This window comes from Chaetodon auriga, chromosome 10 (assembly GCF_051107435.1).
Source record: "Chaetodon auriga isolate fChaAug3 chromosome 10, fChaAug3.hap1, whole genome shotgun sequence".
Taxonomy (NCBI): domain Eukaryota; kingdom Metazoa; phylum Chordata; class Actinopteri; order Chaetodontiformes; family Chaetodontidae; genus Chaetodon; species Chaetodon auriga.
In genome coordinates, this window is record NC_135083.1 from 18,665,676 (window position 1) to 18,678,787 (window position 13,112).

General features: G+C 41.3%; 1 protein-coding gene across 1 annotated transcript in view; it reads right to left on the reverse strand.

Moving 5' to 3' along the window:
- The window catches only part of celsr3 (cadherin, EGF LAG seven-pass G-type receptor 3), a 104,524-nt gene that overhangs the window by 27,861 nt on the left and 63,551 nt on the right, over positions 1-13,112 (reverse strand). The window contains exons 15-20 of the mRNA XM_076742181.1: positions 5,320-5,461; positions 3,563-3,683; positions 2,228-2,411; positions 1,218-1,319; positions 1,007-1,101; positions 471-680 (exon numbers count right to left, since the gene is read on the reverse strand). Of these exons, the coding sequence (XP_076598296.1) occupies positions 471-680; positions 1,007-1,101; positions 1,218-1,319; positions 2,228-2,411; positions 3,563-3,683; positions 5,320-5,461 (854 nt within the window). The remainder of the gene's footprint in view (positions 1-470; positions 681-1,006; positions 1,102-1,217; positions 1,320-2,227; positions 2,412-3,562; positions 3,684-5,319; positions 5,462-13,112) is intronic.

Genomic DNA, 13,112 nt, shown 5'->3' on the forward strand with positions numbered 1-13,112 from the left:
TAAATTGTTGGCAGCGTGTTGGCTTCACTTGTCTCGGTTGGCTGGCACAGTGGCAGCGATGACTTTCCTAATGTCTTTAAGCTGTACTTTGGACATCATTTCAACTTACCTCACACCAATATTTGTGGTTTAAATGTCACAATCAAACATCAAATATAACTAGAAATTAGACAATGTCCAACCTGTTTCTCACAATCCAGTGTTTGTTGAAGTATAATTAATTTTCTCATGAATCTCTCGATCTTCATTTTCTCAAAGGTGTTGCTTGGATTTGAAAAGCAAGGTGAATCAGGACAGGCAATAAACAGCCTTTGTTAATGGGAAATATATCCCCAGATGACAATTCATATGTCACTGCAAGAAAGTCTAAAGGCTTCAGCTGTACACCTGCCCCACTGCTCACTGCTCTCATCCCTCCACTGACAAATACAATCAACATCAGCTGGGCAGCAGAGCGTTCTTCTTTTTACCTCATTGAAATGTGCGTCCTGAGTAGCCGTGAGTCCGAAGCCGCTCTGTTGGGTCTCGAAGGTCAGGAGGCGGGACAGCAGTCGTTCTGCGATCTGCAAGTCATTTCCGTAGAGTCGGGCGGTCGCCTCGGTGACGTCACGGAGCTGGTGAGCAAGTTTCTTCTCCATGATGGTGTTCAGCTCCGTCTCATTACGCTCCAGAGAATCAAGCTAAACATAAAGACACCAAGAGAACATGAAAAAATCATCACCTTTTTACATCTACTTAAGAATTACTGGGATTTATTATGACAATACTGATGGACAGCAACACTTCTTAATGTCTACAAAGGTATTGAAGCATTGTTTTGTATTGTAAAATATCTGCATGCAAACACTAAATGGTCATTTGTCACAATACAAACAAACAAACTGAAAGCACTTTTTCTAGACTGGTTCAGTTATTGATGGTTTCATTCAGTTCTATGGCTTTCTATAATTAAGGGGAACATCTCAGATTTGGCCATGACTCAGCACTTTTGTAATACTCTACATACAGCAGCGTTGAGCTCCACAAATGGAGGTGAGGTGCAGTTGTAAAGGTCTGGCTCCAGCCATCCTCTCTCTACATCACAGTGTCTGATGGCTGCACCTGTAAGGAGGAGAGGACATGCCATTCAACAATTAAATAATTAAACTGCAGGCTAAAGCTGACATTAGGCTCCATGCGTTTGAATGCCCTCATGTTGTGTGTGTGGGTGTACGGACCGACAGAGCCTTTGGGGCAGGGCACAGCAGCAGGCAGGCTGAACTTGGTCCGAGGCCACCAGATCCCCTGAGTGATGGTCTTTGGACAACCATCATAAATGACTGCAGAGACAAAACATAACTTAAAATCAGTTTGATGAACTGTTCAACTAAAATCACGAGAACAAGTCACTGATCATGTGGAAACGTTTTTCTTTTCACTTGCAGAGAAGAGAATGAAAATGTGTGAGTGTGAGACAAGAAAACAGAAGCTACAAATTAAGGAAAGCAAGAACAGAAAGGATATTTTGAAAGTGACAAAGCTGCACAGAAAAGAAAAAAAAAGATGAAGAGAGAAGATGTTATATAGAAGATGAATAGAATTACCGGTTTCCTTGTTATTTTACACTTGAAAACAAGTTTGAGAAAAATGATGATTGAATTGTTTAAATATGGTTAAAGCTCAGTAGTACCTCCTCATTTTCATTCATATCTGTTTGTCTCTATGGATAATTTCATGAGTTTGAATACTGGCTTTGAATCCATTTTGAGAATTACACAAGCCACAGTTTTCTGTACCACTTGCCAAGAAACAATTCTGCTAAAGAAAGCAAGCAGGTAACAAGTGATGTTGGCTATTGTTGGGGAACAGCACTGGCAGAGCTTTAATATCAATTCAAGCTTTGACAACTACTGCTGCAAAGCGGACAGTGTCTGTCAATATTTTGGTTCTTCTTGTCATGCAACCACAAAGGAGCTGCAAGACAGTGACACAGTTTTCCATCAATATTAAGTACTGGGTGGAAAAAGTCATATCCCACAAATGATTCTGTGACTCAGTCTATAACAAATATGCTGTTTTACACTACTGTTATTTTGGAAAGAACACGGTGGTGAGATGCTTGCTTTTTCAAGTTTTTTTTTTAAAATCCAGTCTGCAGTGTCTGCTGGGTAAACCATACTACAAGGACAAACAGAATTTCCAAAAGTCTGATCAAAATGTCTGAAACAAATGAAATAAGCATTCTCACCTTCGCAGCCTGAATTTGTGACCTCGGCGAAGGGGTTGTCACACGTGTTGCACTGGCGACCAATCACGCCGGGCCTGCACTGGCACTGGCCTGTCTCTGGGTCACATGAACGCGAGAAGGAACCCACTGGGTAGCAGTCACATGGCAGGCAGGTGTCAGAGCCCCGCGGATGGTAGTGAAACTCCTGAATACACACACATGCAGAGGGTGTGCATGAGTAGGCACGCAGATCAAACTCAGTCAGACGAATGTAAAATGTCACGGCGCCAAGAATAGTGTCAGCGATTACATCATCACATGCATTAGGGCAAGATTTATACAATGGCATAAAAGGGGACAGGCGTATAACAGAGGCGTGAATACAAGACGAACAATGCATACATGATACGTAAGAGGGCTTCAGACAAAGGAACGCAAATAAAGTTATGTAGTTTGCATAACTTGCATGATAGTACGCATTCAATACTGCATTTTGGAAGAAGAATGATAGTAAAGCACCACTGTTTGGTTCTTTCAAATCCCCCTCCATTCAAAAATGTCTTTTCCATTTTGGGAAATGTGGGCTCATCACAGTCACTTTAATTATGATGTGCTTGTCATTGCATCTCAAAACGACCAGAATTGTTTAATTGAAGTGCATTAAAGAGATTCCTCACTGTGGAAAAAGATGTACCCTGCAATACTCGACACAAAGCCTTGTGTGTCAGTCTTGATCTGGATGGACTGTACGAAGGCTAAACGAAAACACTGCTACGCTGTGAGCAAGTCGAGCAGAAAAGAGAAAATGAAGAAGAGGCCAAAGGGCACAGGACAACATGTGGTTAAGTGCTTTGTTCAAGGGCGATAACAGAGATTAAAGATTAAGGTCAAAAGATCAGATTAAGGACGGGATAACACAGGGTTAAACATGCCGGCTACGCAAAACATATCAATACACACACTCACACATTCATACATGGCAGAAATGTGAATGATTATCGTATCATGGTGGATGTAGTTCATATGTCTGGTTTAGCCTGTCAGACATCACACTGTGAGACGATTACTGTGCGTCTGGTTCAACCAAAGCCAAAGTGATCTATAGAGTTACACAACGTAAGTCTAATCCTAACAGCATTAGCGTTCAATGTGATGACGGAAAAAAATCTACATTACACCAGCAGCTGTAGGGCAATAGAGCTCTGACCACTTACTGCTCGACAGCTGAATAATATGACACATAACCAGTTAAGACGAGTTAACTAAATAAAAGAAAAAAATCGACATTTGATGCTTTACAAACGCTTGAAACCTGTAGTGTGTGTGTGTGTGTGTATGTGTGTGTTTCCTGGTTACCTTGCAGTGACAGTGTCCGCTGGTCTTATTACAGTTGGGGTCGAAGCCTTTATTGGGGTCACAGTGACATGGTCCACAGGTCGGAGATCCCCACCACCCCCTGGGACACTGGTGATCAATTCTACATGCACGCACACACAATCAGTAACACATGTAAGCACCAGAGCAACACAGCATGTCAAAAACTTTTATCCGTTCTTCAAAGGAATCATCTTTCCCTCTAATGACAAACTAACTCATGAGTTGGGAGCAGAGATGAAAGCAAAAGGGAGAGACAGTCAGTGAGAAACAGAGAGATGAAGGAAGCAAAGAGAGGAATCACCCTAAGAGACAATATTGATGCTGAGAGGTGCAGGGAGAGACCTGAAAGAAACTGAGTGAAGGAGTTTGAGATCAGGGCAGACATGAGTTAAAAGAACATGAACTTCAGGAAACACTTCAGCGTGTGCTCAGTGACAGATGGCGACCACTGACATTTAGGCAAAAAACACCTTTAGTTCATTCATTTTAAAATCAGCGTGGGATTTCGACGGCTCTCAAAAACTGCTGAACTTGTGCTGCTGAGAAATAAACCTCAGATTTTATCACTGTCTGGTTTATTGCACGCGTCCCTTTCCTTCTCTTTGCTCACATTTCACTTTATGTGCTCGTCTTTGCTTCTCAGCGTCTAATGGTTCACGGTGGAGACGAACGCTTCTCACAGCTCATGCAGATTCTTGTGTGCATCTCGTTATCTCTCCTTACGGGGAATTTAGGTGAGAGAATTTAGCTATCAGTGATCTTAATAGAATATTAGGACTGACTCTATATCTCCAGAGATTTCATTTATTACATCTCCCAACAGAATCTCTTTTCCAAATGAAGCGTCTCTCTCTGCTGTGTATTTTTCGGCTGCTTTAAGGGCTTAAAGGGCAGGACAACCGCATCCAGAGTCTAATTATAACTATATAACTATACACTAATATAAATAAGTTCAAACTGGTGGGTCAGTTATTATGATTTATGATGATCTCGAGAGCTCAGTTTATAAAGTGTCTAAAGAAAAATAACCAGAGCGCAAACTGATGTTAAAAGCACTTACTTTGTCTGAACAGGACAAAAAAATTCTAATGATGAAAGTCAGCCACAACGAAGCTTTTGGTACTTTTACAATTGATCCATTATCAATATCACCATCTTTGTCTTGATCGACTAATTGATTAATGTGAGTTAGTTACATTTTTGGTGTATTCATCTGAGGGAGAGGGGAACACAACACAAGAGAGACTTGTACTATAGAGTATAATTCATCAGTAGCCAACAACGTGTCTTTGTGAAAAACACACCGACTAGATCAAAGATGAGACACACACACACACACACACACACACACACACACACACACACACAACAGATCATGAGATAAATTTAAAGCTGTGTGGATTACACAGGCAGGAAGGAAGGGGTAAGGTCAGGGTCACGCTCCCCTCACACAGTTTAACACACACAAACACACACACACAAAACCTGTGCGTGTGTGTGTTATTAGGTTAAGTCTACACTCATTCCCCAGTGGATTACATGCAAGGCTGGAGATGTGGCACAACAATACACAAACATGCACACACACACACACTTCAACAGAGCTTAGCCAGGCTACAGGCAGAATCAAAGAGCTTTAGACCATGTTGGCATTTCACAGGTAAACTGCAGTTCAAATGTTGAGTCAGTTGTGTGTGTGTGTGTGTGTGTGTGTGTGTGTGTGTGTGTGTGTTTACCTGTGTTGGCAGTACTGCCCATAGTGGTTGTCTCCACAGTCACAGATGTATCCATGGGAAGAGCTGGGCTTCCTGTGGCACTGAGCCTCATTTTCACACGGATTCAGATGGCAAGCATCAGTGCAGCCTCGCCCATAGTAACCTGAGAGAGAGAGAGAGCGAGAGAGAGAGAGAGAGAGCGAGAGAGAGAGAGAGAGAGAGAGAGAGAGAGAGAGAGAGAGAGAGAGAGAGAGAGAGAGAGATTGATTTACTTCACAGTGCATCGGGTACTTGAACCAGGATTTGTGCAACCACTGCTATCCTACAACTCAAATACAAACATCAAATTATACAACCCAACAAAAAATGTTTATTTATAACTAATTTGCTTGACAAATTACATTAATTGCTGCATGTGTTATGTTCAATGCCAATACAGTCTAGTGTTCAGTGTCCAATCCAGGAAGTGTGACATCCTTATAACTGTAATTAGGGGTGGGTGGTAACTTGAATGTTGCAATACCATCCTTACTGTGGCAAATGTTTTAGCATATAAAAAATAACATGCTTTACTGTGGCTGCAGTAACATGTTGGTAGATGGCTGCATATATACTCACAGAACTGGAGTTGCATCCAGTAACTATTATTTTCCTCACTATAAAGGTAACCTTATGAGCAACATAAACTAACACACTGGAGCAACGTTGCCATATTTAATATAGGGAGACAGTCAAGAGTAACTGTGTGAATACTGAACCTCATTTGAAGCTAAAGTTAAATAACCAGAGTCTTAGGTTGGATGTGGAAAACCTTCATACAGCTGGTTTTGCCAGTCCCTCTGCTGTGTGCTGTGTCAGTATGTGTGTCTGTTGCTGCTGGATGTAAATGTACTTGTTAGACATGCCCTGTGGTACACTGACTGTTGTACTTACATAATATACTTTGGGTTTTCAGCCAAATAAAATCTGCTCAGATGCATGATCCTACCCCGTGTCTAACTCTGAGAATTAATCACATTACATTCACTAATTATGGGGCAGGCTACTCCTCTCAAAACACATGAAGCCAAAGACCTCATTTTCATTCATATCTGGATGAGGTCATGAGACACATTGTCCACCCCTAATTGTAATGCATAGAAATTAGGGAAGAGGTCTGGGTGGATTGTTGGACATACAAATGTCAGGACTCAACACCACGGTGGGTTTTGTTTTTGGTTAAATATTAGCAAAATGTCCTATATGGTCACTCAAGTCAAGATATTCTAGTCTTTTACCAATGGCAATTTGAAAATTGAAATAATCAGACAGAAAATATAACAAACAAGAGGACACAGGCAGTCACTGCGTATGTGAACAACTTCGCTTGCATGTACAATCATGAACTAAGAGCATAACAACAAATCTAAATATGCAGAACACCACCCTGTTTCCCATCCACGTGGCAGAGATAATAACCTGTCAGTTCACAAGTACACTTTTGAAACATCAAACAGTCATTATCTCAAACGTCACTCTCCCGACTCACTCCGGCTGGGCGAGCCACTGGAAAACAAGCAAAACCAAGCATTACAACGCTGTCATGCACTGACACACAAAGCAGCGCTTCCTTTGAATGCAAATTACCACCATTGCTCTATGAAAGGATTAAAAAAAAACAAAAAACAAAAACAAAAAAACACAGTCATTCATCACTTTTCAGAAACATTACAATTAGCATAGTGAGCTACACAAAAGAGACTAGCAATCTACGAACAAAGGAACTCAAAGGTTCACCTGAGTTTCAGTCTGTCTCTATTTGCACACCTAAATGACCTGAAATAAACAGAGCTAATGCCAAAACGAGAGCAGCGGACACTAGGGAAAAAGTTTGGCTAGCTTGCCATCGAGCTATGGTGGAAAGCTAGCCAAGTTCACCTGCGGCAGGTAAAGCATGAAACGTCTTCCTGTCTTCCTTTAAAATTAAAAATTTTACCACCCACTCACTAGATCACCACTGTGGCTTGCGAGTGAAGTATATCTACCAGCCACTTTCATATTTTACCAGCACTCGGCTGGTGGCCGGTGTTAATTTTGTGTCCGAATGATAGGAGAAAAATAAGGTAGAGCCGAGAAAAAACTGATTTCAAAAATGTCATTCATTCATCAAAAGTGTCATTGGAGAAAACGTTTCAACACCTCTCAACCATAATAGTACAGAAATCTGCTTCAATAAAAGCAAAGACAGCACACTTCAATGAGTCACTTCACCACAACAACTTACAGCACACAAATTACCACCGTTCACTTCAGTGTGCGCCGGTGCAGCACGGTGAACGAAGCCGTCATACACTTCAATGCAATCCCCAGACACTCCACACAAACACACCAGCCTCTTATATGGTAATACAGGCCAGCACATAAAACCCCTCTTTAATCTAATGACTAAAGCAGAGTGCTTCACACACACTTTAGGGTGTATTTAGCACAAATAAAGGCCTTTCACCCAGACCTGCTTTTCATTTAGAAAGAACATAATTGTTGTACTTAGTCTTTAATGTACTTGTATTAATGGTTGGATTAAAATATTATGGGACTTAGCTGCAGTATAAGACCTCACTTTCATGTTGGGATGGAAATAAAAGCAACAAATCCAATAAAATGACGTTCACACTGGTTGTGAGGGAAAGAGTACTAATAATAATTTAGTAACAGTGACTACTTATAATACAGCTGATTTTGGGGTTGATGGTATTTGTTGCTTTAAATGCTGTAAAAGATGCCAGAAAAATCTTTACACTGATTTTGACCACATTACAGAACACTAGAAACAAACACTTCACTAATCATCATCTGGCACAGTTTGATGCCAGAAACAGCAGCTAAAAAATGTGCATTTCAAGTGAAACCAAAAACTTGAGACTAAAACTGCACCTCTGTCCAGTATCCTTACTCTTACATGTTAGAAATGAGTGGATCTCCTCTTCAAGACACTGATTGTATACACATGTGTCGACATGAATCTCAATTCAAAACAAACGTTACATCACACAGTAAAGAAATAAAAAAAAAAAAAGAGGAAATGCCATGAGAAACTTGCACACATTCACACAGTGAAGCTGTCCATTGTCTAAGCTTTAGTTTCAAGTTTTTCTAAGACGTTGAGAGACGCGTTTTAATCACCACACATCATTGCATTTTATTGATTTTGTAAAAAAGATCACATAAAAATGTGAATTTAAAGCACATGTGCATTCTGGACACATGTCGGTTTTCTTATGTGATTTTTTTTTTTTTTTCAGATTTTCTGCAATTACATGTTAATATTGGCTCTGTGGACATGTTCAATTTCATAAAAAGGGATTTGCATTTTTGCACTTAAAAGCCTCACAACTGCTCTCAGACAAAAAAAACCTCATTAATAAATATTCATATGAAAACTAACCATCAAGTGACATGAGAAAACAGCGTGATCTGTTCAGTAAGACATGGCCTTCTGCCCACTGATCACTCTGATTTTCTGACCAGCACAAACCTCACATGCAATCACCTCCCCTCCTTCAGGGAGCGCGTTCTGCTTTCAGGCCGCCTTTTGAATTTCACAGCATTGAAAAGAAGGATGTCTCTATAGATTGAAGTGTGACTGAAGTGTGTTTGCGGCTTGTTGAGGTCTGCATACCTCCCTTTGGAGCTGACAAATATATGTGAGGTCTGCTTTCACGTGTTCTCTATAGAAAATACAGAAGCCACACTGCTTTTCAAGCCTGTGGCCTTGGCTGCTGCTTTAGACACACAGAAGGTCTCAAATGACTCCTTTTCTTTCAAGCTCCGTCTCTCTCTCCCCAGCTTAGTCCATTCTTTGCGAAACTACACAGCTACATACACTGTAATTTGCCAAAAAAATACACCTTGGCCTTGCTTTTTTCCCCCTTCTCAAACCTTCACACACAGTTTTTTTTTCTTTTTCATTTCATCTACCTTTCTCTCTCCTCCTCCTCTTGCTTGGAAATATTTCAGGAATTATACAAACAAAAGGGTAAAGATAATCACAGCTACTGTTCAGTTTCCAAGTATTCATTTCACAATTTCTTTTCACGCACAAACAAAGTCACACAGGAATGATTACAGGATCACAATCACACAAACAGTGGCAGCGCTCTGTCTCTTATTTGTTTTCTCATGATCCCCGACTCTCCATCTCCAACTCTGTTGTTCTCCATGTCTGCTGCTTTCTTCATGCACGCACACACACATACATACACAGGTGCACATACACAATCATCTTCTATCAGACCTATACATCTTTACACTTTCACCATGGCAACTGAAAGAGAGAGGCGACGGCAGCCTTGGCTGTTTTCAGACAGTTATAATGACACTGGCCTTGTCACAACAATATGAGAGAGGGAGAGAGAGAGAGGCTTAAGGCTGTAAGAACAAAGAATTGTAAATTGTGTGTGTGTGTGTGTGTGTGTGTGTGTGTGTGTGTGTGTGTGTGTGTGTGTGTGTGTGTGTGTGTGTGTGTGTGTACATGTTTGACTTTCACAGTCAGGGTCCAGGAACTTTTCTTCTGAAGGGTGCGGCTTCTGGAGTTGAACACACACCCAGGGTGGCCCACAGCTTTAACTCTAGACACTCTGTCGTAAAACAACATCAGCTTGACTTCTGAGCCAGACTACAATCAGGAGAAGAAAGATGAGTCATCTGCTCCCTGAACCATCCATTCATCCTCTGTGTATCCAACTATCTTCCTTTCTGACAGTGTAAAGATTGTGCATGTCAGATATATCCCGTATAAAATAGCAGGAAAACAGTGCAACAGCAGTGAACGCTGAATCCAGTGACTGTGTTATTGTGGAAGTGGTCTCTCTCAGTGATGAACCACAGAAAACTATTATCCAGCTATGCAGATCTGTAGAGCTTACTGGCCTTCTTTCCCATCATTGTTTTGGTTTTACAGCACATTTAAAGTATGATTCAGCCTGTTCTCAGGGAAAAAGCTCAATAAACCCATTGGACGCCACCCGCCCAGCACCAAAGCAAAGTTAGCGACTAGATGGTGAAGGAATTGGAACATTGAGCTGCTAAATAGGTCATGAGACAAATGAAATAGGAATGGTCTTCCTTGTTAAAGTCCAATGTTTTGGTGACCACCCCACTCTGACCTCTTCCCTAACGCAGACTCTGTCATAATTACTATGGCTGGTGGAGGGTAAAAATATGTCAAATGTGGCACTGGCTGAGACAACCGATGCTGTCATTCTTCTCTTGAAACGTACACTGTTGTGTTAAACTTGGTTGAGACCAGAACTAAATGTTGGTTTGTTGAAATAACTGGGCTGTTTTGGTGTTTAAATCGCAGATATTGACCAGACAGTGTGGTTGAGTTTCACTGTAAATATTTTGTATCTCAAACATGAAAAAGAATTCTCATTTCTATCTTATATCGACAACGTGTTCAAAGTCTGACCAGGCTTCAGAGACCTACGATTTGAAAGTCTTTCTCAACCCTTACTCGATAAGTTAGAGAAAAAGAAACTTCATATGTGTAACCACACAAGCAGGTAAAGCAGATTTAAAAAAAAAAATACCATGCCAGATGCTGTATATCCAACATACCATTCATACAGCCATACAACAGTGCCAAATACCTGTACATTTCTAGTTTTGATATCAAACCTGATCAATAAACGACATTTCTAGGTGTGGAGTCATTTGTCATGGGGAACAACTTTGCCCTGATTCAGCACCTTGAGGATCTGACATCTACTGTGGGTCAGAACGCAGGAAATACAGCTTGAAACTCATAAATCTCTTAGTTTCTCCCAGAGGATCTGAGCTGTTAATGTACTGCAGCTGCACACCACACTCAAAAACAACAGACTCATATAACGCACTTTTCTGACAAACTCCATCTGCAGAAGCGGTCATTTGGCATTTGCTGTTTTCAATCACTATTTCAACATCTCAACAAAAGCAGGAAACGTTGATAAATGAATCATTACTGCAGTGAAAGCGGTTCGGAGCGTCCCTGCTCTTGAACCTTGTGCACATATTTTGCACATGTTATTGAGTTGGTTTTTAAACAGCTCAGGGAACCCAAGCAGACATAAATCAACGAGGCTGTTATTTATCATATTAAATCCAATTTTTCACCGCAGTGAATTAGTCTGTGGCAACTGGCACAGAAATACACACACAGACTGACATACAGTACACTTACTCGGGAGCACACAAACACACACGGTGAGGGGATGAGAGAGCAGATGTCTCTGTGCTTTGTCATGCAGAACCTTGTCTCAGCATGTGTGTATGTGTGTGTAAGTGTTTTCTAGGAGGCTGTATTGCACGAATCACATGTGCTGTCAGTTCCTTGAGAGACCCACTGGGCTAGTTTCAGCACCAGGCCAAAACACATACACACTCGCACACACAAACATACATAGACACATGAAAGGGAATTATTTAGAATGCACCTCTCTTTTCTCTTTTCCCTCTCCGCTCTTATTAAACTTTGATTTGATTTGTCTCTAAGCAGCATTCATCATAAAGCACTCTCCATTTTTAATGCTCATTGTGCTGATGAAAGATAATGATAATGAGAGAGAGAGCAAGACAGCGTGTGTTTACAGTAAATAAGTGCATGCACAGGAGGTTTGTGCATATGCAGTGTGAGTGAGTGTGTGAGCGTGTGTGTGGGCTTGTGTATATGTCTGATGGCATCAGTGTATGTGTCCCATGTTAATAAGTCAAGGTGTTAGCATTAGCTTGCGGGTTGGTGCAGGATGCTACAGGGAGAGCTGCGCCTCTCCGCTTCCTCTGTCACGCTGTCAGGCCTGAGGCTCTCTCACTTTAACAAACTACATCCTCCACGCGCCCTTCGCTCCCTTTACCTCTGCTTTAATCTCATGCTCTCCTTTTCAAACTTTTCTTTCTTGAAAAACTTTCCTTTGATTTCTCTCTCTATCATCTGTAAGTAGACACTGAGATGGCAGCCCATGGCAGTAAGACACATTTAGTTAGGTTGTTCGGTCACAGAGGTGTGACCGAGTCAACTTTAGTGCTGAGGTAGTCTTACCTTACACGCATAGATTTGTGAGGGAAGTATACTGCAAGTCACTGACTCTCATTTGAATAAAAAAGAAGAACGGCTGGCTTGCAGCTTGGCCTTACTGGGCAGAGACGCTTTGACTTGTGCTGCTGTTTGTGGATGGAAAATAGAAGCGTGTCCTATTTCGCTACTCCGTGTTTTGTGGCAGCAAAGCGGCTGGCCAATCACGCCCCAAACACTTAAACAAAATGGCAAGTTGTTTTGTTAAAATTCAAACGAAAGTTTACATTTCCAATTTTCTGTGTGTTTCAGCTGCAAGCGTCTCCACAGTCCATGAGACACGAGCCTCAATCAAAGCCTGAGTCCACATGGCTAACAGAGGGTGGCGGGCCTCATCTTTGATCGTTGTAGAAATCCATGCAGTAATGTTGCATTACTGCCTTTTAGTGTTAGCAACTTGTAAAGCTATTTGGAATATAATGCACTGTTACCTCCATTGTTTTCTTCATAGGCCTGTTTGTAAGACTAGAGGAGCCATGTCATCACACTTCATGAGTGGGCTACATTTGGAAATTAATTACTAAAGTGGTCGTGTTACATACAGATGACTATCTAGAAATATGCAGAAGAAAAGATGCAGGTTGAGATGCAGGGAGGGAAGGTGATGGATGGGAAATAAGAGAGTATCTATATGCTGACAAACTAATATGAAAACGTCAATTGGCCGCTTTCTCTCTCTGTCCCTCTCTCTGGGTTTTGTCTTTTTCTTGTCTGCGGGTCTTTT